The sequence below is a fragment of the Pelophylax lessonae genome, assembly GCF_965119305.1.
Source record: "Pelophylax lessonae genome assembly, chromosome: 4".
Classification (NCBI taxonomy): Eukaryota; Metazoa; Chordata; class Amphibia; order Anura; family Ranidae; genus Pelophylax; species Pelophylax lessonae.
Window position 1 is genome coordinate 470,359,195 of NC_138771.1, and position 26,825 is coordinate 470,386,019.

General features: G+C 43.8%; 1 protein-coding gene across 1 annotated transcript in view; it reads left to right on the forward strand.

The window, feature by feature from the left end:
* The window catches only part of POLR3B (RNA polymerase III subunit B), a 256,879-nt gene that overhangs the window by 202,603 nt on the left and 27,451 nt on the right, over nt 1-26,825 (forward strand). Inside the window, exons 24-26 of the mRNA XM_082257170.1 lie at nt 16,340-16,443; nt 21,606-21,772; nt 23,491-23,604. Coding sequence (XP_082113296.1) covers nt 16,340-16,443; nt 21,606-21,772; nt 23,491-23,604 — 385 coding nt within the window. The remainder of the gene's footprint in view (nt 1-16,339; nt 16,444-21,605; nt 21,773-23,490; nt 23,605-26,825) is intronic.

Below are 26,825 nucleotides of genomic sequence, written 5' to 3' on the forward strand. Positions count from 1 at the left end.
GGCAGGTTCAATGTTGAGGCCGGTGTTTGCTATCACCTTGGTATTCCAGACTTCAACAGAATGGGCAAAAATTTTACGCCAGGATCTGGAAGGGGGTCAACACCCTCCTGAGCTGGAGTAGCTGTCGGATCAGTTGATGAAGGGGCTACAGTACATATGTGATGCATCTTTTGATGTGCACCCCTTGGCCGGCAGGGTATCTGTGACGGCGGTGATTTTTCGCCGCATAATTTGGTTGAAGCACTGGTTGGCGGACCAGGCTTATAAAAAGGTGCTGACTGATCTACCTTTTGTAGGTGGCCATTTGTTCGGTGCCTCTATGGAAGAGACCATTAAGGGGATGATTTACGTGAGGTAAGAGTACATTACTTCCGCAGGTTGCTAGGGGCAAGAAACCTCATCATAAACGTGGTCCTTTTTTCTCGGCTCACAAGCGGCCCTTTCGCCAATCTGGATCGCAGTTAAAGGGTTTGTGATCCACCCGTAACTTTGCGGGAGGCTCCAAGAGACCCTGAGATTGTAAGTCGAAAGCGGGCACTACCGGTTCTGCAGACAAGCCTTCCCCATCCTGAAGGGGCACCCCCAGTTGCATCTGTGGTGGGAAGGGCGTTTTTGCCTTTTTCCAGACCCGTGGACCTTGTTCATTCAGGACAAATGGGTCCACGAGTTGATTCTATTTGGTTACAAGATCGAGCTTCAGGCAAGGTTCTTTGCTTTCAACTTGCGCCTGTCTCACGATTGGCTGCAGGGCCTCTATAGGGCCATGCAGGACCTGTTGGCACAAGGATTCATTGTGCCGGTTCCAGAGTTGGAATGTTTTCAAGGTTTTTACTCCAATCGGTTTACCGTTCCCGCGAAGGAAGGCCAGGTTCGCCCGATCTTGGACCTCAAGGCTCTGTACCACTTTGTGCTGGTTCAGAAATTTCGGTTGGAGTCTGTTCGCACGGTAGTGGCTTCCCTTCATCAAGGGGATCATCTTCTGGCTTCTATCGATCTCACAAACGCCTACCTTCATATCCCAATATGTCAAGCATCAGCGTTTTCTTCATTTTGCCATGGGCGAGGAGCACTATCAATTCGTGGCGTTACCTTTTGGTCTCGCCTCAGCTCCGTGGGTGTTCACAAAGGTTTTGGCCCCAGTGCTGGCCTTGCTATGGCAGAAGGGGATCGCGGTACTGGGTTACCTGGACAATCTGCTTCTGCGTGCAGAGTCTTCTTCGAGTCTAGAAGCTGACTTGGACATTACTGTGCAAACTCTCCAGGAGTTTGGACACTGAATTTTCAAAAATCGGCTTTGACTCCGTCCACCAAGCTGGACTACTTGGGTCTGATGCTTGGCTTCCGCGTCGGCCTGGGTGTTTCTTCCTCAGGCTAAACTGAAGTTGCAGAATGCAATTCAGCTCCTGTTGTCCACTCAGGACTTGCATGCAAATGCTGGGTCTGATGGTCTCCTCTTTCGAGTTGGTTCTGTTTTCTTCGTTCCATACCAGACCTCTGCAAAGAGAGATTCTTGCCAAATGGAAGAAGGATCTGCAGTCGCTGGACGATCTGATTCTGTTGAGTCATGGTACGAGAAGGACTCTGATATGGTGGCTCTGCTCCCTGGCGCTTCGCCTGGGAAAGTCCTTTCTTCCCTGTATTGGACAGTGATTTCCACGGATGTCAGTCCATTTGGGTGGGGAGGTGTCTTGGGAATATACTCGGCTCAAGGTGTTTAGACTCGAGAGGAGTCCAGGCTGCCGATTAACATCCTGGAGATTCGAGCGATCAGACTTTGTCTCAGTGGACAGATTGTCTGGAGGGATGCCGGGTGAGGATATAATCAGACAATGCTACTGTAGGGGCATATGTCAACAATCAAGGGGGCAGAAGGAGTGCCTTGGTGGCCCAGGAAGTAGCCGGCGTTCTGAGGTGGGCAGAACTATATGTTTCCGGCCCTCTCTGCTGTGCACATTCCGGGGGTAGAGAATTGGCAAGCGGACTATCTGTTGGCAGGCTTTTCTATCAGGGCAAATGGTTCCTTCATCTGGAGGTGTTTCATCAACTATGTCTCCTGTGGGGTACTCCCGATGTGGACCTGGTGGCCTCCTGCCTCCAACAGGGAGATGCAGAGGTTTGTGTCAAGGTCTCGGGATCCTCCAGCCGACGCCGCAGACTCCCTGGTGGCCTTTTGGGGTCAGTATTGTCTGATTTTACACTTTTCCTTCAATACAACTTCTGTTGAGACTGCTACGCCGAATCGAGATAGATGGTATTCCAGTCATTCTGGAGGCACCAGACTGGCCTTGCCGGTCTTGGTACGCAGGCCTGGTAAGGCTGGTAGCAGACGTTCCTTGGAAAAGAGGATCTTCTGTCTCGGGGACCAATCTTCCATCCTGCTTTTACAGTCGCTGGCTTTAACTGCTTGGCTATTGAATGCCAGGTGCTGAAGTCTGGGATTCCTACTCTGTTAAAGGCTAGGAAATCTACTTCCAGGAAAGTTTATCATAGAGTTTGGAAGGCGTACATTACTTGGTGTGTATGTCACTTGTTGGAGTTTCTGCAACAAGGTGTAGATCAACGTTTGGCTCTGGGCACCATCAAGGGCCAGACTTACGCTTTGGCCATAATTTTTTTTAAGGGCGTTGGTGGCGAAGTCCTTGGTTTACACCTTTTGTGCAGGGAGTGCGCCATCTGGCTCCTCGGTGCAATCCCTGGTACCTCTGTGGAATCTCAATTTGGTACTGTCGGTACTTCAAAAGCGTCCTTTTGAAAACATTTGTGAACTTCCTTTGCTCACTCTGTCGCAGAAGGTAGCCTTATTTATATTCTGCGCATAGGGTGTCGGAGTTGGCTGCATTTTTCCTGTCGGTCACCTTACCTGCTGGTTCTCAAGGACAAAGTGGTGTTACAACCCCCGTCAGGCATCCTTTCCTAAGGTTGTCTTGGAGTTTCATTGGAATGAAGATTTTGTGTTGCTGTCCTTATGTTCTAAGCCAAAACATCCTAAAGAAATTGCTCTACATTTCTTAAATGTAGTCAGGGCAATTCGGGGTACTTGGCGGTGACTGAGTTGATTTGGAAATCCGATTCTTTGTTCTTACGGATGGACCTTGTAAGGGGCAGGCTGCATCTGCTGCGACCTTTTCCAGATGGATCAGACAGACGGTGGTGCAGGCCTATACTATTAAGGATCAGGTTCCTCCTTTCCCTGTCAAGGCGCATTCTACAAGGGCGCTTAGTGCCTCCTGTGCCTTCCGTCATCAGGCCTCAGTGATTCAGGTGTGCAAGGCGGCTATGTGGTCGTCTGTACACACATTCACTTAGTTTTATAAGGTGGATGTACTTGCATCGTCGGATGCTGCTTTTGGCCGCAAAGTTTTGCAGGCTGCGGTTGCAGAGGCTCCCGCCTCTTGAGGGTGTATTTTTTCCTGATGGTGAGCTCCAATTGTTCCTGGTTGAGCTCCTGTTTTTTTACCTGGTTGGCTATGTTTAGCTTTGTTGGGAATTATACGTATTGCTGTGGTTTTTCCCACCCCTCATGTTGATGCTGCTTTGGGAAATGCCAACGGTCTAGAAGACATGGATCTGTGTCCATCAGTGAACGAAAGAGAAAACTGTATTTTTGCCTTGCCGTAAAATCCTTTTTGCAGTTTAAGGACACCTAGAATGATAAATGGTTGAGCTTTTTAAAGCAATTTTACGATTGTAAATTGTAAGAATTTTATTTATGCAGACTGAAGAAATGCTTCCCTTTGTTTGCAGCAGACTCATAACATTGTCACGCTTGACTGGTGATCATTGTCAGATTTTATTGATAGAAGGTACAGCTTTAGGCCTATTGCACACGGTACTGATGTTTGAGCATTAGCATTTTTGGACTTATTTTCTGGCATTTATATAAGGCGTATTGGTACAAAATATGGACTTTGAACTAGGATTTTTGCATTTTTTTTTTCTACTGATCAAAACACAGTACTTGTTTACACACCCTTGTATACATTGCAAGCAACTTGGTATTGGGGGCACCAGAGCAGGCTTGCTCTCAAACCTAATCAATTCACTGGCTATGATTAACAATAGTGAGAGCCAATGGCTTCCGAGGAATGAGCGACCCAGTAGAAGCTCCGCTCTTGTGCACCATGCTGGATTGAAATGGGTCTCAGGTAAGTATTAGGGCAGGGCTGGGAAAGCTGCTGCACACAGGAGATTTTTTACCTTCATGCATAAAAAATTGACATTTTGTGTTAAATTCCTCATTTAAAATAGCAATGTACTTTCCCTGCCTATCCACCCTGGTTTTGTGGTTTCATAGCTGCATATCTCTAGTGTTAGAGTTAAGTCTCTGCTGCTTTTGACTACTAGACTTGGAAGATTTGGAGTGAGATTTAGTGTCATCACTACTGTGATGCTCTCTGTTCTCCTTGCTGGAGCCAAAGTTGTACCTGAGGACCGGCAGTGCAAGAAACACCATTTGTGTGCTGCTTTCATTCTATGGAACTGGGCTTCCTCCACCTCGCTGCTTCTTGAATATTCCACCATTAGTTATCAGATCACAAGTCAACAGTGGGACAGCTCTGACATAAGGAAGCAAATCCTTCCTTTACCAAGATGGCGAGTTTGCAAAGAATGTTGGCGTATGTCCTGGCCCTGGTGGTTGCCAATTGTTTGTAGTTTATGAATGTATGCATGGGATACCTTCAGCTGCCATTGTGCTCTTGCTGGCTGTTGCATGCGTCCCTATACCTTTTAAGGAGTGATGAGCTCCCTCCAGGCACACCTGCCCTAATCTATCCAACTGCTATATGTGCTCCAATTTGGAAGACTCTATAAATTCTAGATTGAGGACCGCAATAAACTGGGGTGCCTTGATGTGGCCACAATGGCTTACACATACACAATATAACCAAAAGTATTGCCTGCCTTTACACACACATGAACATTAATGGCATCCCAGTCTTAATCTGTAGGGTTCAATATTGTGTTGGCCCACCCTTTGCAGCGATGACCGCTTCAACTCTTCTGGGAAGGATGTCCACAAGGTTTGGGAGTGTGTCTATGGGAATGTTTGACCATTTTTCCAGAAGCACATTTGTGGGGTCAGGCACTGATGTGGACGAGAAGGCCTGGCTTGCAGTCAATGCTCTAATTCCTCCCAGAGGTGTTCTATCCGGTTGAGGTCAGGACTCTTTACAGGCCAGTCAAGTTCTTCCACCCCAAGCTCACTCATCCATGTCTTTGTGGACCTTGTTTGTCATGTTGGAACAGGAAGGAGCCATCCTCAAACTGTTCCCACAAAATTTACAGCATGAAATTGTCCAATATGTCTTGGTATGCTGACTCCTTAAGTGTTCCCTATACTGGAACTAAGAGGCCAAGCCCAACCCCTGAAAAACCCACACCATAATCCCCCCTCCACCAAATGATTTGGACTAGTGCACAAAGCAAGGTCCATAAAGACATGGATGAGCAAGTTTGGGGTGGAGGAACTTGACTGGCCTGCACAGAGTCCTGACCTCACAATAGAACACCTTTAGAATGAGTTTGAGTGGAGACTGCAAGCCAGGCAAATGTGGTTTTGGAAGAACAGTCAAACATTCCCATAGACATACTCTTAAACCTTGTGGACAGCCTTCCCAGAAGAGACATGTGCCTGTAAAGGCAGGCATCCCAATATTTTTGGTAATATGTTTGCAAATGTGTATGAATAAACCCCTTGTTTTAATATGAACTGTTAAACTGTTTGTTTTTGATGTGTGCTGACATTCCATGTAATCGTTGCTGCAAAGGCTAGTAATAGGTTTGGGTTGTTTCCAGTTGTTTGTAGTTTTGTCCTGGCCCTGAGGCACGTTTCTGCTGCTGGTATGACTTGGGCCCAAGACTTCAGGCCTTTACACTCCTCCATTTATCTTTTTCTAACACAGGAAAAGTCATCTGGGTGGTATAAACAACTTCTATGCCTTCCAAAATAATGCGTTGAGATGTTCATGTTTTTAAGACGTTTTAGGCATGTTTAGTCTCATTTACATGCATTTGGATCGTCTAATTCACAGGTGACAAACTGGTGGCCCTCCAAGCTGTTGCGGAATTACAAGTCCCATGAGGCATTGCAAGCTGACAGTTACAAGCATGACTCCCACAGGCAGAGGCATGATGGGACTTGTAGTTCTGCAACAGCTGGAGGGCCGCCAGTTTGACACCCCTGGTTTAATTGATTCCTGGATGCACACCGTTCTATTTTCTCTGAACACTGCTCAACTGACCACACCTAAATACACAGTGTGACTGACACCCTTGAAAAATCATTGCATGATTTTATATGCGTTTAGAAATGTCTTAAAAACAGAGGTTTGACAGTGCCAGCTTGAATAAATACTCTTGTCTTGTGTGTCCCTTAATAGCTTTTGAAAGCAAAAAGTGTTGGTGAGATTTTCTCATAAATGAGCCATCCTTCATAGATTGTCCCTTTTTAAAGTGACAGGCTAATTGGCAAGTTGCAGCTTGAAGTAGGAGTGGCTAGGCACTGGCAGCTCTTCACTCGGTAAAGTTGATTTTTTTCTGTTCTGGGTCCCCACTATGAATTCCATATTAAATGCTCATTTGAAAGGTTGGCAAATATTTAGATCACCCTCGAGCTCTGTGACCTTCCGACCTTTTAGCACATTCTTCAGAGGAGCTCTGTCTTTCTACGTTTTACTGCACGGAATAAAATTACAGTTGTGTTTTCTGACTGGGCCAAACCAAACACACATTGTTCCTCCAGCACTGCTTTCTTGCAGTTTGTGTGTATTTTGTCAAGTTCCTGCGGTGGTTTTATAATGGGGCAGGAGCATTGTGGGGTTTTTCAATTAATCGGGCTTTTGTGTGCTTACTGCTATGCAAATGTGTAATTCACAGTCTTTTAGAGGCTTCTGGGAAAGCTGTGTACCAACTTTATTGTCCTTGCTGCCTCTACAAAACCCATTTTTAAACTAGATTGTTAATAACATTTTTCTCCTTCTTAACTGAGCAAGATTTCCTGAACCAAGTTCACTAAAAGTCTTTACGTTTAATACTTACAGTTAACACTAGAAGCCCATTGCATTTCTTCAAAGTCATTAAATTCTGCAGAGTAGTCTTGTTTAAATTGAGAAGTTTTCAAAAAGGTTTTTAAATATTTTGCAAATATTTTTATGTCCATACATGGTAGAAGGTTAAATCTTTAAAACTTTTGACTGATACAAATGTATTCTTTATTTTTTTTTCAAAGTCTTGAGTCTGTAAAATAGGAGTATTACACCAGGGGGGTTATAGCACAGTTTGCAATTTATTATTTTAATAGATGTTTGTACTCAACTTAAATTTTACCTAATATTTTTTCCACAATTTTATGAACAATATTCAGATCCACATAATTCTAAAACCATGGTGTAAATTTTAAAGGAGTTGACAACTGCTTTCTTAAGAGCTTGGTAAATTAATTATGACCTAAAAAAAAAATTGGCTTATATATTTTTTTATGTTTCAAACTTATTGAAAAGCAGTATTAACAACATCTAAGTGTGGTTGGTTTAAAGAAAAAAAAAAAAGACAAAGAGTTATGTTTTTTTTACGAGTAATATAACTATTTTCACTTTTTTGTTAAAGTAACATGTTAATAATATCGGTAGGATATAACTTTGATGTTTTCTTAAAACTCTTTACGCAGGGAGCAAATAAAAAAAAAAAAAAATATGACTTTAAAATTTGATTGACAACATGGCTTCTACTTTTATTAATTTCCAGTTTATAAAATGCAGTCTTTGAGAATGTAGGAGGATTTGCAAAATTTTGGGATTAACATTTTTGCAGTGATATTTATTTTCCTTTTTTTAAATTTGTTTTTTTCTATATAGTATCATTTCATGTTAGATTTTTTTAGTGTCTTCATTTTTTTTTTAAATTAAAATCAGATTTCATAACTGTTTATCACTTGGTTGCTGTAAGTCATTTCCAATTATGCTGCTGTTCTATTTGTTACACAATTCTCCCATTTTGCTTCAGATTACGAAGTTTACGATTTTAAGTCTAAAATATAGAATTATTATTTTTTAAATCAATGAACACTTTATTTTATTGGTGTTGGCATTCCAGTCGTTTAGAAATTCTCTTTTTGTATGCAACAGATTTCAATTTTATGTCTTTTGGGATTACGTTTTTATCTTTACGTATCTTGGCGTTCATTAGTTCAAACTATAACTTATCTTAAGCTCATTATGCCCCTTTTGTGTTATCTTGTATTAAAATCTGTCAGCTATGACTGGTCTTCCAGGCACAGTCAGCGGAGCAGAATAAGTTAATTATTTACTTGTGTCACTCGGCCCCTTCATCTAATGAAATGCACAGCTGTGTTGGATCTGTGGATGGCTGTGGAGATCCCATTGTTACACGAGTCAGCAGAGGGTAGGAGCCGCAATGATGGAGAGTCCCCACTTCTTTCTGCTGTTTTGCCTTTCTGTGTCGATTTCATGGTTCTTTTATCACTCACTTTCACACAAAACAAACAACACAGCGACAGTCTGCTATGGGAACCGACTTGGCACATAAAGGGGGTTCTCAGGGGTTGGCTCTTTGCAAGGTACCTTTAGTGCATGTTCGTCTTTTACAGTGTCAGACGTAAGTTGTTTACAAAAAGTACAGTATCCAGAAACCAAGTACAGTATTTCATACGAAAAGTATTAAAACTGTAGTATTCTGTCAAACATAAAATGTATATTAATGGGGAGCAAAAAATGTATTATTGCTTTAGGAAGTGTAAAAAGTACAGAATTCAGTCATTGTTAAAATTTACCTTCTTGTAGCTGATACATATCTCAGTACTATTTAATTTGGAAGTAGCTGTGACCTTGCAGATCTTGTTGGACTTTGAATTATTATTTTTTTTTTAACTTAAGATTCATAGTAAAACTTTCCCTGCTTCTCATTCCCTTACTATTCTCCTAGATCCCTTTTTTTTTTTACACTCTATAAATCCCTTTATTACTGCAGTTTTCATTATAATTCAGTGATGTTATAGGGCCTTTCTCTTATTCCTCGTTTGACGTTGGGCAGTCTTTTTTTTTTTTTCTTTTTCTCTGAACTGAACCAAGCTAATAATGTAATGATGTGCATGTGCTCAGTTCAGGAGTATTGTGAGACCAGGCTGCATGATGACATTTCCCCATGAGGGTAGGTAAATGACACTGGTTGTCATCCAACCCTGATAAGACTAGAGGATGGATTGTGTAGAGGTTAAGTTTGAGTTAAAGCGGAAGTAAACCCAAAGTTTTAACAGTTTCAAAAAAAGTTACATTTCCCGCACATGCCGGGAATGTAGCTGTCATATTGGATGTGCTCTCAACCAAATTGTCAAACCATCCAATGGCTGGTGTCCTAACTGATCGCATGTGCAGCATCATGGCAGTTGAAGAGTAAACCTAGGCCAAGATGGCAGCTTCTTTGGCTGAAAACAATAGGAGGGTTTACTTCCACTTTAACCACTTGCACACTGCCTAATGTACATTTACTGCAGCAAAGGGGCTCTATTGCACGAAATCATGTACTTGTACTTATACGTCATTCTGTGCAATAGCCACTAGGTGGTGTGGGCACGCCGCTGGAGGCGTAATCGTGTGCTGATTGTACAGAGGGGTAGCCAATCAGCCACCCGCGATTGTTCCCGAGAGAGTGAACAAGGCAGATCACCCCACTGACAGGGGAGAAGAGCAACCTTCCCACAGTTAGCAAGCACCCCCTAGGGACACATTTAACTCTTTGATCGCCCCTGATGTTTACCCCTTACCTGGCAGTGTCATTCGAACAGTAATAGTGCATATTTCTCTTCTGTTCATTGACAGACACAACTATATATTCTATAGCATAGGGTTATGCTGCCCTCTGCAGGAGTGGGACTAGGCAGACAACACATAACCTTGGCTACGCCCCGTGGGCCGCCGTCAGCTGCCATAATCCCCCTCTGTTTAGAGATACTCAGTTTTTGTTTGCCTAGTTCAGGAGTAGGACCTAGTTTCCATGCCGGCCCTAGGTTCTGGCATTCGTTTATTGTTTGTGGTTTGTTTGGATTTCTTCCTGTTTTTTTCCTGTGGAGATCTTCTAGCAACCGGGCTGGACAATATAAGTTCCAGTGGTCTCCTCAGCCCGGCGAGCAAGCATGTGCAGAATGTAGCTTTGCGTTCGGTTGGCCGTGACATAGCCCCACTGGAGTTAAACATCTTGCAAAGGCGCATATGACCGGGTCTTAGCCTGAGTTGCAGTGTCCTTTCTGGCCAACCGCTCCCCAACTTTAGTGGGGAAAAGGGTCATGTCTTAGGAGTGTTACTGGTTTCGCTGGATCAGTAACTAAGGGCCCCTCCTCTCCTTCCCTTCATGTGGTGTGGGGCGCGGGTACTCCTTGGGGTGGTCGGTCCCTCCCAGGTTCTCTTAGCTGCCGTGGTACTGTGGGGTATCCTCCTTTTCTAGTGGCACTGTGGGGGAGCCTGTCTGCGGGTCTTCCAGCATCAGTGGCGGGTGGCCACCCTTATGGGGGCTTGTTTGCGGCCTCCTCTGAGGGCCTCCTTGGAAGGGCACCTGCAGGGGAGCTCCTTGCGGGGTCCTGTTGGTGGCCCTCCCTTCTGCAGGCCTCAGTCGGTGCCCCCTGTGGGGGGCTTGAGTCGCCGACCCCCTGTGAGGGGTAAGGAGCGCATTGGCTTACCGAATGCACCCCCCGCCCTCTCCTGTTTCATTAGATCCTGCATCTAGTTCAGTCGCTGCGGATGGGACCACCCTATGGAGGTCTGAGTCCACATTTCCCTGACCTGTCACACAGTGAGTATGATTCCTCCATGGCTGCTGTGCCGCGCGTGATTTTCTCAGTTCTGGTGTCAGAATGTTTTCAGGGGTTTTATTGATACCCTTTCATGGTTCCCAGGAAGGAGGGTAAGTTCATCCAATTCTGGACCTCAAGGCCATGAACCGTTTTGTGCGGGTGCATCAAGGGAGTTCCCTGGCTTCTTTAGACGTCAAAGATGTCTACCTGCGCATTCCATTTTGCACCTGGCATTAGTCTTTCCTACACTTTGCTGTGAGAAAGGATCACGATCAGTTTGTTGTGTTACCCCTTGGTCTAGCCACCACTCCTCGGTTCTTCATCAAGTGTTGGCCCTGGTCTTATCATTGCAGCGTCGGGGGGGGGGGGGGATTGTTGTGCTGGGATATCTGGATGACCACCTGTTGCGAGCAAAGTCTCCATCAGCTCTGATTTGGAAATTACTCTACAGACTTTGCGGGAGATGGGGTGGCTTTTAATGTTTCAGAAGTCTGCCCTGGTTATGACCAGGAGATTAGTTTATCTGGGGCTGACTCTGGATTCAGCTCTAGCCGGAGTGTTCCTTCCTCTGGAAAAGTTGAAGAAATGGCATTCTGCTATTCAACTGTTGCTAGCCTGCACGTGGTCGTCCCTTCAGGCATGCATGCGAATGTTGGGCCTGATGGTGTCCACGTTCGCGGCAGTTCTGTTTGCACAGTTCTACACAAGACTCCTTCAAAAGGGGATTCTGGTCAAAAAGGACAAATGTCCCAAGTCGCTGGACGGACAATGTGATTTTCGGAATCGGGCGACCGAGTTCTCTGGTCTGGTGGCTGCTCTCTGACCTTGCTACACGGCAAGTTCTTTCTCCCCTTGTACTGGACAGTGGTCATGACAGATGCCAGCCTGTCCGGGTGGGGAGGGGTCCTGGGGCTGAACTTGGCTCAGGGCTGTTGGACGTTGGAAGAGCCCAGATTGCCCATCAGTGTCTTGGAACTTTGAGCGATCAGGCTTTGCCTGGATCATTGGACAGAGCAGCTCCGGAGGCTTCTAGTGCAGATGCAGTAAGACAACACCATGGCCGTGGCTTATGTGAATTACTAGGGCGGCACAAAGAGTGTGTTAGCAGCCCTGGAGGCGTCTGGCATTCTCTGGTGGGCAGAAGGGTTTGTTCCGAACCTCTCCGCCGCGCACATTTCCGGCGTGGAAAATTGGCAGACTGATTACCTCAGTAGCCAGGCAAGGGACCAAGGGGAATGGTTCTTCATCCCGATAAGCTTCTTCAGATTTGTCTGTGGTTGCGTATCCCTAAGATTGATCTGCTGGTGTCTCGGCTCAACAGAAAGGTGCCGAGGTTCATGGCCAAGTCGCAAAATACTCTGGCAGGCGCCATGAATGCTCTGCTGGCTCCCTGGAGCTGGTGACATCTGATTTTCTGCCTTTCCTCCGCTCCAGCTTCTTCTGTGACTTCTACGCAGGATCAAGGCCGAAGGGATTCCGGTCATTCTGGTGGCTCTGAACTGGCCTTTCCAGTCTTGGTATGCTTACTTGGTGCGACTGGTCGCCGGCTTCCTCTCAGGGATGATCTGTTGTCTCAAGGGCCGATCTTGCATTGTGTTTTACCGTTGCTGGCTTTGACAGCCTGGCTGTTGAGAGCCAGGTGCTGAAGGACAGGGGCTTGTCTGGCTTGATAATTTCATGGTGTAAGATTCAAAGAGTCCTTCCTCGTTCCTTTTCGGTGGCTCAGATTCTGGCCTTTCTTCAACAGGATGTTGATCAGAAACTGGCTTTGAGCACCATGGATGGCCAAGTGTCTGCCTTGGCAATCTTTTTTTTTTTTTTTTTTCAAAGACCTTTTTCATTTGTGTGTACATACCTTCAAGGGGTTTGTCATTTTACTCCGCCTGTACGTTCTTTTCTGCCACCGTGGGATTGGAACCTGGTTCTGTCGGTTCTTCAAAAACCTCCCTTTAAAAACATACGGGAGATCCCTTTTACTTACGCTGTCACAAAAGTTGGCTTCCACTGCTGCCATTTCCAGATGGATCAGACAAACTTTCACTCAGGCCTATCCGCTTTAAGGGTTGGGTTCCCTCCCTTCCCTGTGACCGCACATTCTGCACTTAGTGCTTCTTAGGTCTTCCATCATCAGGCGTCAGTGGCGCAGGTGTGCACGGCAGCCACTTGGTCGTTGGTGTGTACTGTTTCAAAGTTTTACAAAGTGGATGTTTTGGCATCTGCGGATGCCTCCTTTGGTGGCAAAGTTTTGCAGGCTGCGATTTAAAGGGTCTGTTTTTCCCTCTTGAGGGTGTTTTTTTTTTTTTCAGGTTGGGCTCCGGTTGTTCTAATTGAGCGAATAATACCTGGATTGGCATGTGTTTAGCTTTGGGTTTGTTATTCCTACCCCTCATGTTTGGCAATGCTTTGGGACATCCCTATGGTACAGAATATGGAGTTGTCTGTCAAGAGAAAATAGGATTTTTGTACTCGCCGTAAAATTTGTTTCTCTGAGTTCATGGAAAAGGGGGAGGGGTACCTCTGAAAGGGGACTTTAGCGGCCAGGAGTTAAATATCTAGTGGACAATTAAAGGAATCATAAAAACTTTTTTTGTATATGTAATACTTTATTAATACAGATGCAAAAAAATTTTTTTTGGATGCGTATACAAATATGAGCTGACATACAAACAGAGGTTTTGAAAAAGAGGACCATTTAGCGCCGGTTCACACTACCGCGACGCTACTTCCCGGGGCGACCTCCGAGATCGCGGTGCGAGCAGCGCGCCGCGACCTCGGAGCGGCCGCCACGGACTTCATAACATTGAAGTCTATGGCGGTCGCCTCCTGGTCGCCCCAAAGAAGCTCCGGACCCTTTTTCTAAGTCGGAGCGACTTGTGTCGCTCCTATTAGAACGGGTCCGCAGCTTCCCTATGGGAGGCGACCTGTGAGGCGACCAGGTCGCCTCACAGGTCGCCTTAGTGTGAACGGGGGCTTATAGAGCTACAATAGTGAAATGATGATGGTGAAACACTGTGTAAGACCAGGAAGAACCCCTATTACCACCAAGCGTTTTAAGAGCTCCCTCTTTCTTTAGGGGTACATGGTAAGAATGGGGTACAGTGTTTCTGTATTTAAACGAACAATCATTTATACATAAATACATATTCATGAAAACATATGTTAAAGCCATATAAATTAATATTATGTACATCCAATGAATCACAAAACCTGAATTATCAGCTCAAAACAATTAAAGCAAAAACCAATGATGTACTTTCGTTTGCTCAGCCAATAACTGTTCTCTACAATGAAAATTACAGATGTAGGGGCAAAGGCCAAACTGGTCAAATAAACACCTGGGGTTCAGCAAGACCAAAAAAGAGGGGTCAAAGCGTGGAAAAAATGTATATCGGGCTCACAGTAGATAGTCCTATATGTCAAACAAATGGGGATCCCAATAAGGTTTACCCATAATGCTACCAGTAGTAATGAAAATAGTAAATATCTGTCGGGGTCCTTTTGGACAACCAGCCATAATATCATTAATACTGGTACTGTAAACGTATACCCATACATAGGTACTTAGCAGTGGTAATAATAATGGATGTCTGTACAATGGCACCTTTAACGAAATACCCATAATAGCAAAGATACTAATAATACAAATATAAGGTCCCTAAGACCAAATTATTACCCCAAAAGAATCTTGGCTTTACCTTGCTTGTTCGTTTAATGACGTTGTGAATAATGCCATGGCTCTAGATCAGTGTTTCTCAACTCCAGTTCTCGGGGCACACCAACAGGCCAGGTTTGCAAGAAAACTGAAATACATCACAGGTGATATAATTTGCTGCTCAGTGATTGCAGTATTCTAATCTGCATCTCCCCAAGGTAATACCTAACACCTGGCCTGTTAGTGTGCCCTGAGGACCGGAGTTGAGAAACAATGCTCTAGATAAAGTCAGAACAGTGCCACAGACCTGGCAGCTGTCCTGGCTTAATATAGCTGATCCAGAGGGACGCACCATGCGTCCGTAACACCTCGACCATCCCCCGGAACGGCGTGCGTTCCAGGTTGGTCCCAGGAAGTACGGCGTGATGTCATCATTATGCGGCGCCACTTTCCGCATTACACCACCACTGCTGCATAAACGGAGGTGGGGGTCATACAGATTCTACGGGCTGATCCACCCCCTGTCACTCACTGGTGCAGGGGGAGAGAAGAAGCCTAGATCGTAATCGAACGCCTCAAGATTGAAAAGTGTCCGCAAAATTATTGCCTGGCTGCTTTGATTCAATTGTCCAATTATTTTTGGTCCCTTAAAAAAGGGGGATGGCTATTCTTGAGGGCTGTAATTCCTAAACCCCTACTCCAATTTGGATGTACATACCCTCAAATTAAACCTGAGTGTGCATTTTCAGCCCATATCCATTATAGAAGTATAGCTTGAATATGTTTTGGTAAATACCTGAAAAAAAGGAAAACTGCGCCTGTGTCCAAATATATATAAACCTAACTGTATATATGAAACTGGACAACCATTCTACATAAATCCTGTATTATGATAATAATCTCACCCTAGCTGATTGCCAATTAGGGATAAGCTTTCGGAAATGCATTGGATCTTCCTCTGAAGTTAATGAGCTTATGCTACTAAGTCAATCAACAGCTTCTTGTCTGATTAGGTGAAATGTGCTTGAACACCGGGTAAGTGGCTTAAAGAAGGAGGAAAGCCAGAAGATTTCCATTTTGGATAGAGTAAGGGAAGGTTATAACCTCTAATTTTTTTTTTTTTTTCTTCTCATCTGTGTCCCATAGTAGAGATTTCTTTCCACTTCCTGACCCATAGACACAACAGGAACCTCTGGCTGTCAGCAGAGTGATTTCCCCTCTGTTCATGTTCTGGTGACAAACCAAAATTTGAGGTTTTCTTTCACTCTCAATGATAGCAGTAACTAGCATAAATAAAGTGGGTGAATCTCCCTAACAGGAGGACAGATAGCAGTAAAAAAGGAATGAGGGTTCTAATCCCTCTCCAACCTATCCAAAGTTTAGAAAGAAAAGGGTTGCAATTAGTTATGCTTTATTACTTGGTTAACATACAGCTTTTTAAATCCGTTCAGCCAGTCTTGTGGTCATTGCATCTCCCACCAAACCGTGTGAAAACCATGGCTATAGATATAATGGAAAAAAAAAAAAGCATATGCAGGCACAGGAAGTATGTTATTCATGGGATTACCAGATTAAAAAAAAAAAAAAAAAATATATATATATATATATATATATATATACTTCTAATGCAACCACCACATCTAAGTAGAGGTAAGCTGCAATATAAACTTTTTTCTTTTTTCTTCTTAGATATGCTTTAACTAGATACTTATGCAGAGTGAGGGCTCTGTGCAATTATTCAATGACCTAATACTTTGGATGTTGCAACCTGTTTGATTTGTGGCACCTGTAAAATTGCCACTTGGTGACTGTGGTTGCTGTTTGGTTTGCATCTTAAGCAGCCAGTAAACAGCTTTTAACATTTGTTTGTTTCATTTTTTCGGCAGGCGTGTGTGGTTTGATCGTTCCTCAGGAAGATATGCCCTTCTGTGACACTGGCATCTGCCCCGACATCATCATGAACCCTCATGGCTATCCATCGCGTATGACGGTATGAAATAGTTTCACCTCTGCATTAGAATATTTTGAATCTAGTGCTGATGTAATTGTTTTTAATTAGTATTATTATTTAATGTGTGCAAGTAAGTCTTTAGATTCCCTACTTCATCAATAGTTTAGTGTGGATGACAGTTGGGTTTTCTTCTTGAATTGCCCTGTGTTTTCTCCGGTCTTGGTTGCTGCATTGTTTTTTTTTTTTCTTTTAAGTCCTCATTTCCCTTATTTTCACCTGGTGATCAAGACAGTATGTCTGTTTGTAGTAAGTCTCTTGTGAAAATGTAGCAGTTACAGGGGTGAAAACAAACCACTTACCACCGCTGGCAGGGGTGCTTACAGTGATCAGCTTTTATTTATGTAAAACCTTTATCCCAAAATGAAGAATCTATACGTCGGTATAGCAACAAAGTGTGAGCTGGAGTTCAGCTTCAGTTTGTATAGTGTGTGTTTTTTTTTGTAATTCACTCTGTATGTAGAAGTAGATTACGTAATGTAAAGGATGGAAATATTGTATCCAGTGACAATTCTAGCAGTCAGCCGTAATAATCAACAAAAATGCTATAAAAGAGCCACATCTTGGTAACATTGAAAGTGATGAAAGGGCTAATGATGGGAAGAGAGACCTCTCATTTCAGAGTATTTAAAAGTACAAATGTAATCAGAGAAAAAGGGAAAATTATGTACGATTATGAATCCTAAACAGCACCCAGGATCCCTTGATTCCCAGTCACTACCAAAGTGCCATCATGTGAGGCAGCAATACTGGGACCATGACGGGGTGTGTATATCCATAAAAAAATATATATATTTGCAAGGTCAAAAATCGCGGAAGGAAGAGGATGAAAGAAGAAAAGGACTGGAAGGCAGTCAGTGTTCAGTGTATCTAAATCTGCTAGTACATCTAACACCAGACTTGCAATGCTGCTGTCCAAAGGTGCCCCCTGTGCTCCTTCATCCAGAGTTCTGGCACTCTAATACAGGAGGTGTGTTACTGGCCAGATCACAAGGTGAAATTAGAGGGGGGGAGCCTAAAATAAGAAAACTAATACAGCCACCACATCTGTTTGGTAAGCTACAATATATTACAGTTTGGGGTTTAATACCATTTTAACTGTACCCTTCAATGCATATCAGCTTGTAGAGAAAGCTCTCCTGCTGTAGGCCTGGTTTCAGCCAGCTTGTGCCAAATTATTTTAAAGCCAGATTTCTGAGGATTACCGAACTGGCAATGTGTTTTTCATTCTTTTTGAAGAAATCTATACCTGTATGAGCTTTAAATTTGGATAGATCTACCTGACTTTTTGACAATCCCATCAGCATTTTGTCATTATGGTGCTGAAATCCTTCTAAAACCTTTTTTCCTGAAAGTGAAAGTAATAAACCTCCAGCTGACTTTAATGCTGGCTTTAGAGACATTGGGAACACTGAATTAAATTCCATGTAAGATAGTTTACCTCTAATCCACAGAAATTCCATTTGCCACGGTGGAGAAGATTGCGGTGGTCTCCTGGCATAGCTATTGTTATCTGACTGTGGACAAAATTGTGCACTTAACTATATATTGTAGCTTGATGTTTGACTTCTGATACTATTCCATTTCTTTTAAGGTGACTTATAGTATAGGAGGGCAGGGGTGGCCCCTATAATTTTTTTATTTTATTGTAAATGTTTAAAAGTAAACTCCAGGCAGATATGAAAGACATTAAATTTAATACAGATTCATTGAAGTGGTTCTAAAGGCTCTAAGCCCCCCCCCCCCCACACCCAATACTTACCTGTCACGATCCATCAATATGCACGTGAGCCTCAGCTCTCCAGAGACTCTCCCTCCTCACTGGCTTTTGACAGTGGTGGGAGCCATTGGCTCACACTGCTGTCAATCACAGCCAGTGATCCAATGAGGGGAGAGAGGGAGCAGGGTCCAGCCAGGACTCTGTGTGTGAGAACAGACTTGCAGAGCAGAAGCTCAGGAGTAAGCCTGCTTGGGTGCCCCCATTGCAAGCTGATTTCTGTGGGGGCATTCGGCAGGAGGGGGGGTGGCAGTAGCACCAGCAGGAAATCCGAGAAGAGGATCAGGTCTGCCTTGTGCAAAACCACTGCACAGAGTGGGTAAGTATGACGTTGTTTATTTTTTTAATTTTACCTTAAAAATATCACTTTAATATTTAAATGCAACGAATGTATGTAGCTTTACAGCAGCACTCAGCCTGGGAGTGGGGAAAGCTGGACTAGGAGCTAGTAAGGTGTGCTGCATACAAATGCATTGATAAGGAGCATAGTGATAGGAGGAGAGCTAACCTCATTAGTATGTGGCTCCTTTATCATTGTCCATTCTGACCCCAGTCTTACCAGCTTTTAGGAGGTAGAGATTTTACATTGCTGTCTTCCTTTTACAGTCTGTACGTCTAACAGAGAAAGTAGTATCTGCCTGGCTGTGTCATGTAATGCGGATGTGTGAATCTCAGAACTGGATGGATATAAATACAAACAGTTTTTCACATAGAACAGCTTTTTACATGTATTTAATCTTTATATTAGGCTGTTTTCCCCAAGTGTATTTATAAAGTTAATCTACTGACTTCATTTTTTTTTCATTTTGGATACATTCGAGGAGTTAAAATCTGTCAGGTTTTTTTGTTTTGCTTTTTGTGTTCAGTTGGGCAAATGTACATTTGTTTTTTCTCCTGTAGACACAACAGGAGGTGAGGGGGCATCTCTCCAAAGAGAACATCGCTACTTGGACAAGTGTCTAAATTTGGAAGATTCCCCTTCTATTCCAGTTCTGATAACAACTTTAAAATTTGGGATTTTTTTTGTCAAGGGTAAAAGATTCCTAATACAAAAATCAATCAGCGCAGACAGATGATGTAAAATTAAATAAAATATTGCAGCTGAACACAAAAGATAAATCACTGTTATATCATAAAATATTCCATAAACAATAAAGTGCAGCGCAAGATAAAAAGATAGTCCATAGACAGCAAGATCCCAATCCAATTCGGGTTGTGCAGGAAATAAGGAAACAACTCAGTCCTTTCCACCAGTGAATACACCGCGCTCACCTGAAAATGAAATAAATAGCGCTTTCCCCAAGGGGTTAATCGCCAGGAACACTCCTCAGTAACCACTGCTCAGGCAAGGGATTCTATCAGCTGCTCAAATCCGGACTTATCAATGTGCATTCCATACATAAAAGAGAGATACTCTTAAGTGCTCTCTGTAACACACTTTATTTTTAAACATAAAAGAAGGTATTGCACTTACGGTACATACAGCTTGAAAAAAAAGTATATTAGAGCATAGTGTTCTCTTCATGTCACCGTGCCTCTAGACCGGAGAGACACGGTGCCAATCCATACAGCACAGCTTCAAGATGCAGCTGATCCAAAGGATGGCAAGCGGGTGACGAGCGGCTCCACTTCCCATACGCGTATCGTCCAATAAGGGGACTTCATCAGCGGGTACCTAAAAGAATAGATGCTGTTTTGAAGACAAAGGGTGGTCACACCAAATATTGATTTGATTTGGATTTCCCTTCTATTCATTTTCTTTCCATTTTGTTAATTGATAAAAAATAAACCATTAACACGTCTATTTCTAAAAGCATTCCTAATTTACAGCATTTTTTCACTCCTGCCTAAACTTTGGCACTTTAGTGTGTAAAATACACATATATGTAAATCCACATAGGAAAAAAAAATATTTCAGATATATTTTAAAATACCCAAATCTCACTTAGGCCTCTTGCACACTGCAGCTTGAAAACACTCAGTACGGCATTTTTTTTTTTTTTACTAATCTAAAAAGCAGCCTGTTGTTTGTTGTTTACAATGTGCCTGTACACACTGGCATGTAAACAAGCACTGAGTATTGATCAGTAAAAATCGGAGTTGCCGGTCAGTATTTTTGTGTGCTTGCTCGCAAATACAAATGAATGCCACACTTCCTGCTTGTGTGTGCATACTCACAAATACGCGCAAGTGATCTACAGCCCATCCTCGCTTTAATTTTTGCCAGGGATATCTGATACTCCTACATCGGTACAGTATGCAAGAGGCCTTATGCACACAGCAACTCTTCTAGCAGTAGGCTGACTCGCACTACACTTCGGAAATGGAATGCTTACGATAGCTCCTTTGTTAACTATTTATACCTTTCCGAATCTTATTTTTTCTTCTCAACCGGTAGACTTCACACCAAGGACCTAACGAGCACAAATTGAAGCCTGCTTTTGTTTGCGCAACATATCACACCAAAAAACATGTTCTAAATTCTCCACCCCATAACGATGAACCATGTTTGGAATCAAGATCCTCAAACCTCAACAGATATACCTGGTAAAAGCTGTCTAGAAACCCATGTGTTAGTTTCACACTCCACAGCATAAATGCGTTTATCTTGTAAAATACTGAATCTTCCAAAATTGGAAAAATATGCGCAAGTCCTTGTCTACTTTTTTTTTTTTCACAATTTACAATCTGCTACACTGTAATTCGGACTAATTTAAGTACAGATATGTAATATATCTATTGGGTTTACTGCAGAGACTAGCATTAAGATCAGCAAACACAGGGGTATCAGTTATAGAAGCCGGTGTAGAATAGTCAGTGCTATTGTTTTTTTTGTTTTTTGTTTTTTTCATACAAATGTATGGTTGTGAATGATAAAGCAGTTAAACAGATTATTTAGACTTCAAGGATATAAGATGCCTACTTCACATATTATGGACAACACAAATCGCAAAGAAATATGGGCTAATATTAAGTAATATCATTGGCTCTTAAGATTGCCATGCTAATACCTTATTTTTGTCAAGTCATGCTCTTAAAACTCACTAGAAAATTCAGCAATATAGCTGTAAAGCTCTTCAGATTAGAGAGCTTTTCTGAATGTTAGGCGTTACTGAACAGATGAAGATGTTGCATTGCAAATATTATCTTTGACTATTAAGGTTTCCTACATAAGGGAACCTTCCATTATTTTGTAGTAATATCTCATAGCTGTCTGCATTGATACAAATCAACCGATCCACTTGTACTGTTTATTCTCCTATTTAGACATATTAACATATCTGAATTCTGCTTTTCTGGTGTGGACTTATTGTGAAAATGTTATCTTCCATGAGCTCCTAAGTGGTTTCTCTGTGTCTACATGTAGGTGGGAAAACTTATTGAACTGCTCGCCGGGAAGGCAGGGGTGCTGGATGGCAGGTTCCATTACGGAACAGCCTTCGGAGGAAGCAAGGTTAAAGATGTCTGTGAAGACCTAATTAGATATGGCTACAACTACTTGGGAAAAGATTATGTTACCTCTGGAATCACTGGGTAAGACCCTCTTATTAAGGGGGATTAAATATATTTGTGTGGTATCATGCTTTAGATAGAAAGTGGATATCATTTTTATACCCTTTTCTTGTTTGTAATGAAAGGGCACCAGTGCCTCTATTGGGCTCTCCATTGTGTGCACCAGTGGAGTTCCCTGATGCCTTTGAAGGGGGCACTTTTGTTGATGCACCCTCTGTACAAGTGGGAAGATCTTGTAAATGATCATTTTCTGGCTTTACCTAGTGTGACACAAGCTTTTCTTGAGTGCATTCTGTTTGGTAATAACATTTTCTTGCAGATAAAGCTGCACGTCTGATAGCATGGGAGACATTTTTTATATTGATTGCCACACACAATGCACAAATTGCCAACTTATAGTCAGAAATATTAATGTAGTCGCATTTTTATTTTTTTTTTAAAGACCTTGTCCCAAGAAAAAAAAAAAATGTATTCTTAATATTTATTAACCTGGGAAACTGTGACATCGACCTTTACTCTCCTGCCAAGCTATGGTCATCAAAGAATCTTCAGCATTCAACACATAATAGTGTGTCAGATGCCTAGTCCCTGGTGCATTGTTGTGTTGTAGCAGTGAGCAGATGGAACCAGGAAGCTTCGGACCTGGAGGATTCTTTGGTGGCTGTAGCTCTGAAAAAAGGTGGGGATTGGAGTCTTTGGCCACTGGACTGGTAAATTTTATAAATCCACTTTTTTTGTTTTCCAGTAGGCATTATAAGTTTTCAAAACTGATCAGCTTGCAAAGCTCTTGAATGACCTGCATTCTCATTATGTTTAACAGGCAAAGGTCATGCTTATACTTCAGGTTCAGTAGGGACCGCCTAAGATTTGATCCATGTATAGGCAGACTAATTGTACCCCAGTCAATCTATTGATCAACTTGGCCACAGCCAGCATGTCAGATTTCTAGCATGCGATTATTGCCAGCAGGTAAAGCTGCTAATGGTCACTGTGTTCTCCCAGCAAGGACGGCTCCCCATGCCCCCCCCCCCCCCCCCCCACCAGGAGAACTCAGTAGCTCTACAGGAGGGATTCCCCCATCAACACTGACTGTGTTGATGGGGGAATCAAGCGATTTTTTTTTTTTTTTTTTTTTTTTTTCCTACCTGCAACCCAGGGTTTCAGGAAAGAAAATTGCATCCTCTATTGCCTGCCTTAGATGCAAATAATAGTACATTTTTTTGTATTTGTATCAATTTAAAGACACCCCACTGCTTGATTTGGCACTTTCTGGGGGAGCAGGTACCTGGTTTTGACCTGGGTAAGATCGGCATTCTTCGAGTATTTCCGTCCCCTCCTCCTTCCTCCGCATGCGCAGTAGGAAACTGGCTGTAAAGCCTGAAAGCTGCCGGCCCCTGCACCCAAAGCTAATTGAAAAATCGCCTCAGGGTGCCGACATTGCTGGGTCCCTGGAGGGGGTAAGTATCCTTATATTAAAAGTCAGCAGCTACAGTATTTGGAGCTGCTGACTTTTATTTTTTTTTCCCCAAGAGTGATGCTCCTCTTTTAGTAATTCTAAGTCCCTAACTGATCGTGCTGAGGCCTAGTTCAGTGATTGCATGTGGAAAAGTTGTGCCTACTCGCCCCATTATCGTCATCAATGGCACAGTGGAGAATGCTCAGTCCATGTACTGTTATTATTTGGCACCTTATGCTTACTTTAAAAGTTCAGTGTCTGACTTTTCTCTTTCATCTTCCAGGGAGCCACTTGAGGCCTATATTTACTTTGGGCCAGTGTACTATCAGAAATTAAAGCACATGGTGCTGGATAAGATGCATGCTAGAGCCAGAGGACCAAGGGCTGTCCTCACCAGGTACAGTGTACTCAAATATTTGTATAAAAACATGTGATCAGGGATTAGATTGGTGTGTTGGATGCAAAATAATACTTGACTACTTTCAACCAGCTGTCCCCTTCAGGTTTTCTCTGAGTAGGTGCAGCTTTTGCACAGAGGTACAGGGATGGAATTAATTCGGTGGAGGGTGTTGTACAGTTTTAAAATACAAGCTTATGAGTGTCTGCAGGCAACAGTTTATGTATGGTGGAGGTTCCATGTAAGTTTGGGGCTGCATTTCTGCAAATTGAGTTGATTTTGGTCAAGATCAATGGTGTCCTCAATGCTGAGAAATACAGGAGGATATTTATCCATCATGCCATACCATCAGGGAGAAGTGTGATTAGCTCCAAATTTTATTCTGCAGCATGTACAACGACCCCAAATATACAACCAATGTTCTTAAGAACTATCTTCAGTGATGGTTTGGCCCCTGCAGAGCCCTGATCTCAACAATAAAGAGTTTCTGGGATCACATGAAGAAGACAGAAGGATTTGAGGTAGCCTATATCCACGGTAGATCTGTAGTTCTCCAAGATGTTTGGAACAACCTACCTGCTGAGTTCTTTCAAGAACTGTGTACCTAGAATAACTGGATTTCTCTTCTGTTCATTTACTTTACATTTTGTTAATTGATAAAAATAAGCTATTTACATTTCGGTTTCTGAAAGCATCCTTATATTACAGTATTCTTCACACCCCCCCTAAATTTTTTGCACATTACTGTAGATATAGAAAATCTGTTAAATCAGAACTTCTGGTTTGCAAACTTGTTCCACATCAATGAAGTAAAAAGTACAGAAGCCAATGATTTTGGTATCTGCTAACCAAACGGCTGGCGTTTTTAGAAGAAAAGGTCAGATATGACCATCTTCTTCCTACTTCAATACAAATTTCCTTTGAAACCCAACATCAGCCAAAACATTCCATTTCAGATAAAGTAGGGAAGCAGTAGAATCTCTGATATTGTGGTTTCTGTCCTTTTGGTTCTCTAATGGACAAGGACGAAAAAATATTTTTGGTAGAGGGGAAAAGGGTTAGAAATTCTGTTAAAGTTTCTGTGGCTGTCTGTGCCTTTCTACCACGGTGACAACTGCTCCAACCAGTTCTTGTATGAGTGGCACAGGGACAGATATTAAGGATAAATCCACCCAATAGTGTCACAGACTTGTCTGAAATGTACATTTCTCTTTTGTTCATTGACGGACACAGCTTCAGATCTTCATAACCGTTGGGTTATACTGCCCCCTACAGGAGTAGGACACTAGGTAGAAAAAAAGTCTGGCTATGCCCATGGGCTGTCTTAGGGGGGATTTACTCCCCCTCTCTGCTATAAGCACCCAGGTTTTTTTGCCTTGCCAGGAGTAAGGACCTAGTTCCTTGCTGGAAACTTTGGTCCTGGCAATTTGCTCTTTGTAGATAGAATTTTTTTCGCCTGGATTTTTCCTGTGAGATCTACAATCAACTGCAGGACTGGACAACAAGCTGAATAATCTAGATGCAGTGGTCACCCCAGTCTGGCCAGCGAGCATGCGCAGACCTCAACTCTGTGCTAGGTCGGACGCGACGTAGCCCCACTGGACAGGGGGTGGCCTGCGAGTTAAATGCCTCGTGAGGTCGCATATGACTGGGTCTCGGCCCGAGTCGCAGCGTTCCTCCTGGCCGACAGCCCTGGTGAGGGGTTCTATCTGGAGCGGTGCCCTCCTGGTATGGTGAGTAGCTGTCCCCCCCCCCCTCTCTCCCTGGGGGGTTTTGGGGTTGAGGTGGGCCCCTCCTTGGGACGGTCAGACCCCCTGGGTTCCCCTCCTTCCTGTCAGGCACCCCCCTCCACATATGTTAGGGCTGTTTGGGTGGTCTGGTCCACCTCCTGGGGTGGGGGAAGGGCGCTATGCTGGCGATGGGGCCCGGGAGGGTGCCCCGCTGGTGACAGGATGATAGACTGTTAGACTGTGCAGGGGAGGGGTTGTACCTGGTGGGGGGCTCCTGCCCAGGCCCCCGTCATGCCTGGGTTCTTGAGGCCTGGGTCCCTGTAAGCCTTGTGGTTCCACCATTTTGTTGTAGCCTGTGTGTTTCTATACACAGTGGCCATGTTTGTGTAGTCCAATTTTGCAGTATTTTACCATTGAAAATAACGCCATGACAGTGGAGCCCTGTTAGTGGCAATTTCGGCAGTGGGAGCCCCTTCTCATCCCCTAGTGCTGACTCCTGGATCCTTTCACTTCCTGATCGCTGCCCGTGGAGTGCAGATTATCCTGGTGGCTGTGGGTGTCTGTTAATGCTTGGTGGTGAGTCTGGTGGGGTTCTCTTTCTCTCTGCTGAGGATCGCTTGATGCTTGTGCCTGGCAACCAGGTGGTACTGCCAGTGCGGTGGGGGTTGTCCCTTGCAGTGTTTTACACTTTTTTTGGGGTCCCACTGGTGATTCATGGTGTCTTTGGAGAACATCTCCCAATCTGATCCCCTCCTTGAGGCTGCAGGGTCCTCCGGGTCCCAGCCATCCATTGGTTCACTGACGGCGGTCCTAGAGTCCCTTTGTGTCCCAGGTGGAGATGGTCTACGGGCGACGGCTAGCAAAAAGCCCTCCCCAACCTTCTCCTGCCTCATCTGTCTCATCAGATCCTGAATCTGATTCCGCCGCCAAGGACATGGGTCACTCTGTTGGGTCTGCAACCACGTGCCCGGAATCCTCTGTTAATGAGGCTCATTCCTCCACGTCTGCAACCACGCACGAAAAGGCTCTGGTTGAAGCACTGATTGTATCTGTGTGAGAGACCTTGAAGATGGTGGATGCAACTGCGACGGAGGCACAGGTTCGCTTTTGCAATCACAAGCCATCTAAAGGTGTTTCCTTTCCCCACCTATTATTGACAGAATTGTCGCTAAAGAGTGGGGACAACTAAAGTGCCCCTGTGGGATTCCTAAGTGCTTTACCAGGCGTTAACCCTTTGAGGAGTCCCTTCTTAAGAAGTGGACTGTTCCACCGGTGGTGGACCCTCCGGTTTCCAGATTGAACTAGGCAACCATAATTCAGTTTGATGAGTTCCTGACCTTTTAGGGGTCTGGCTGACAGGAAGGCGGAGGCTGTGGCCCTCAATATGTACACTCTGGCTGGTTCAGCACTGAGGCTGGTATTCACTATTGCCCTGTTGTCGCAAACTCTGACCGAGTGGGCTAAGCTTTTACGCCATGACCTGGAGGGAGA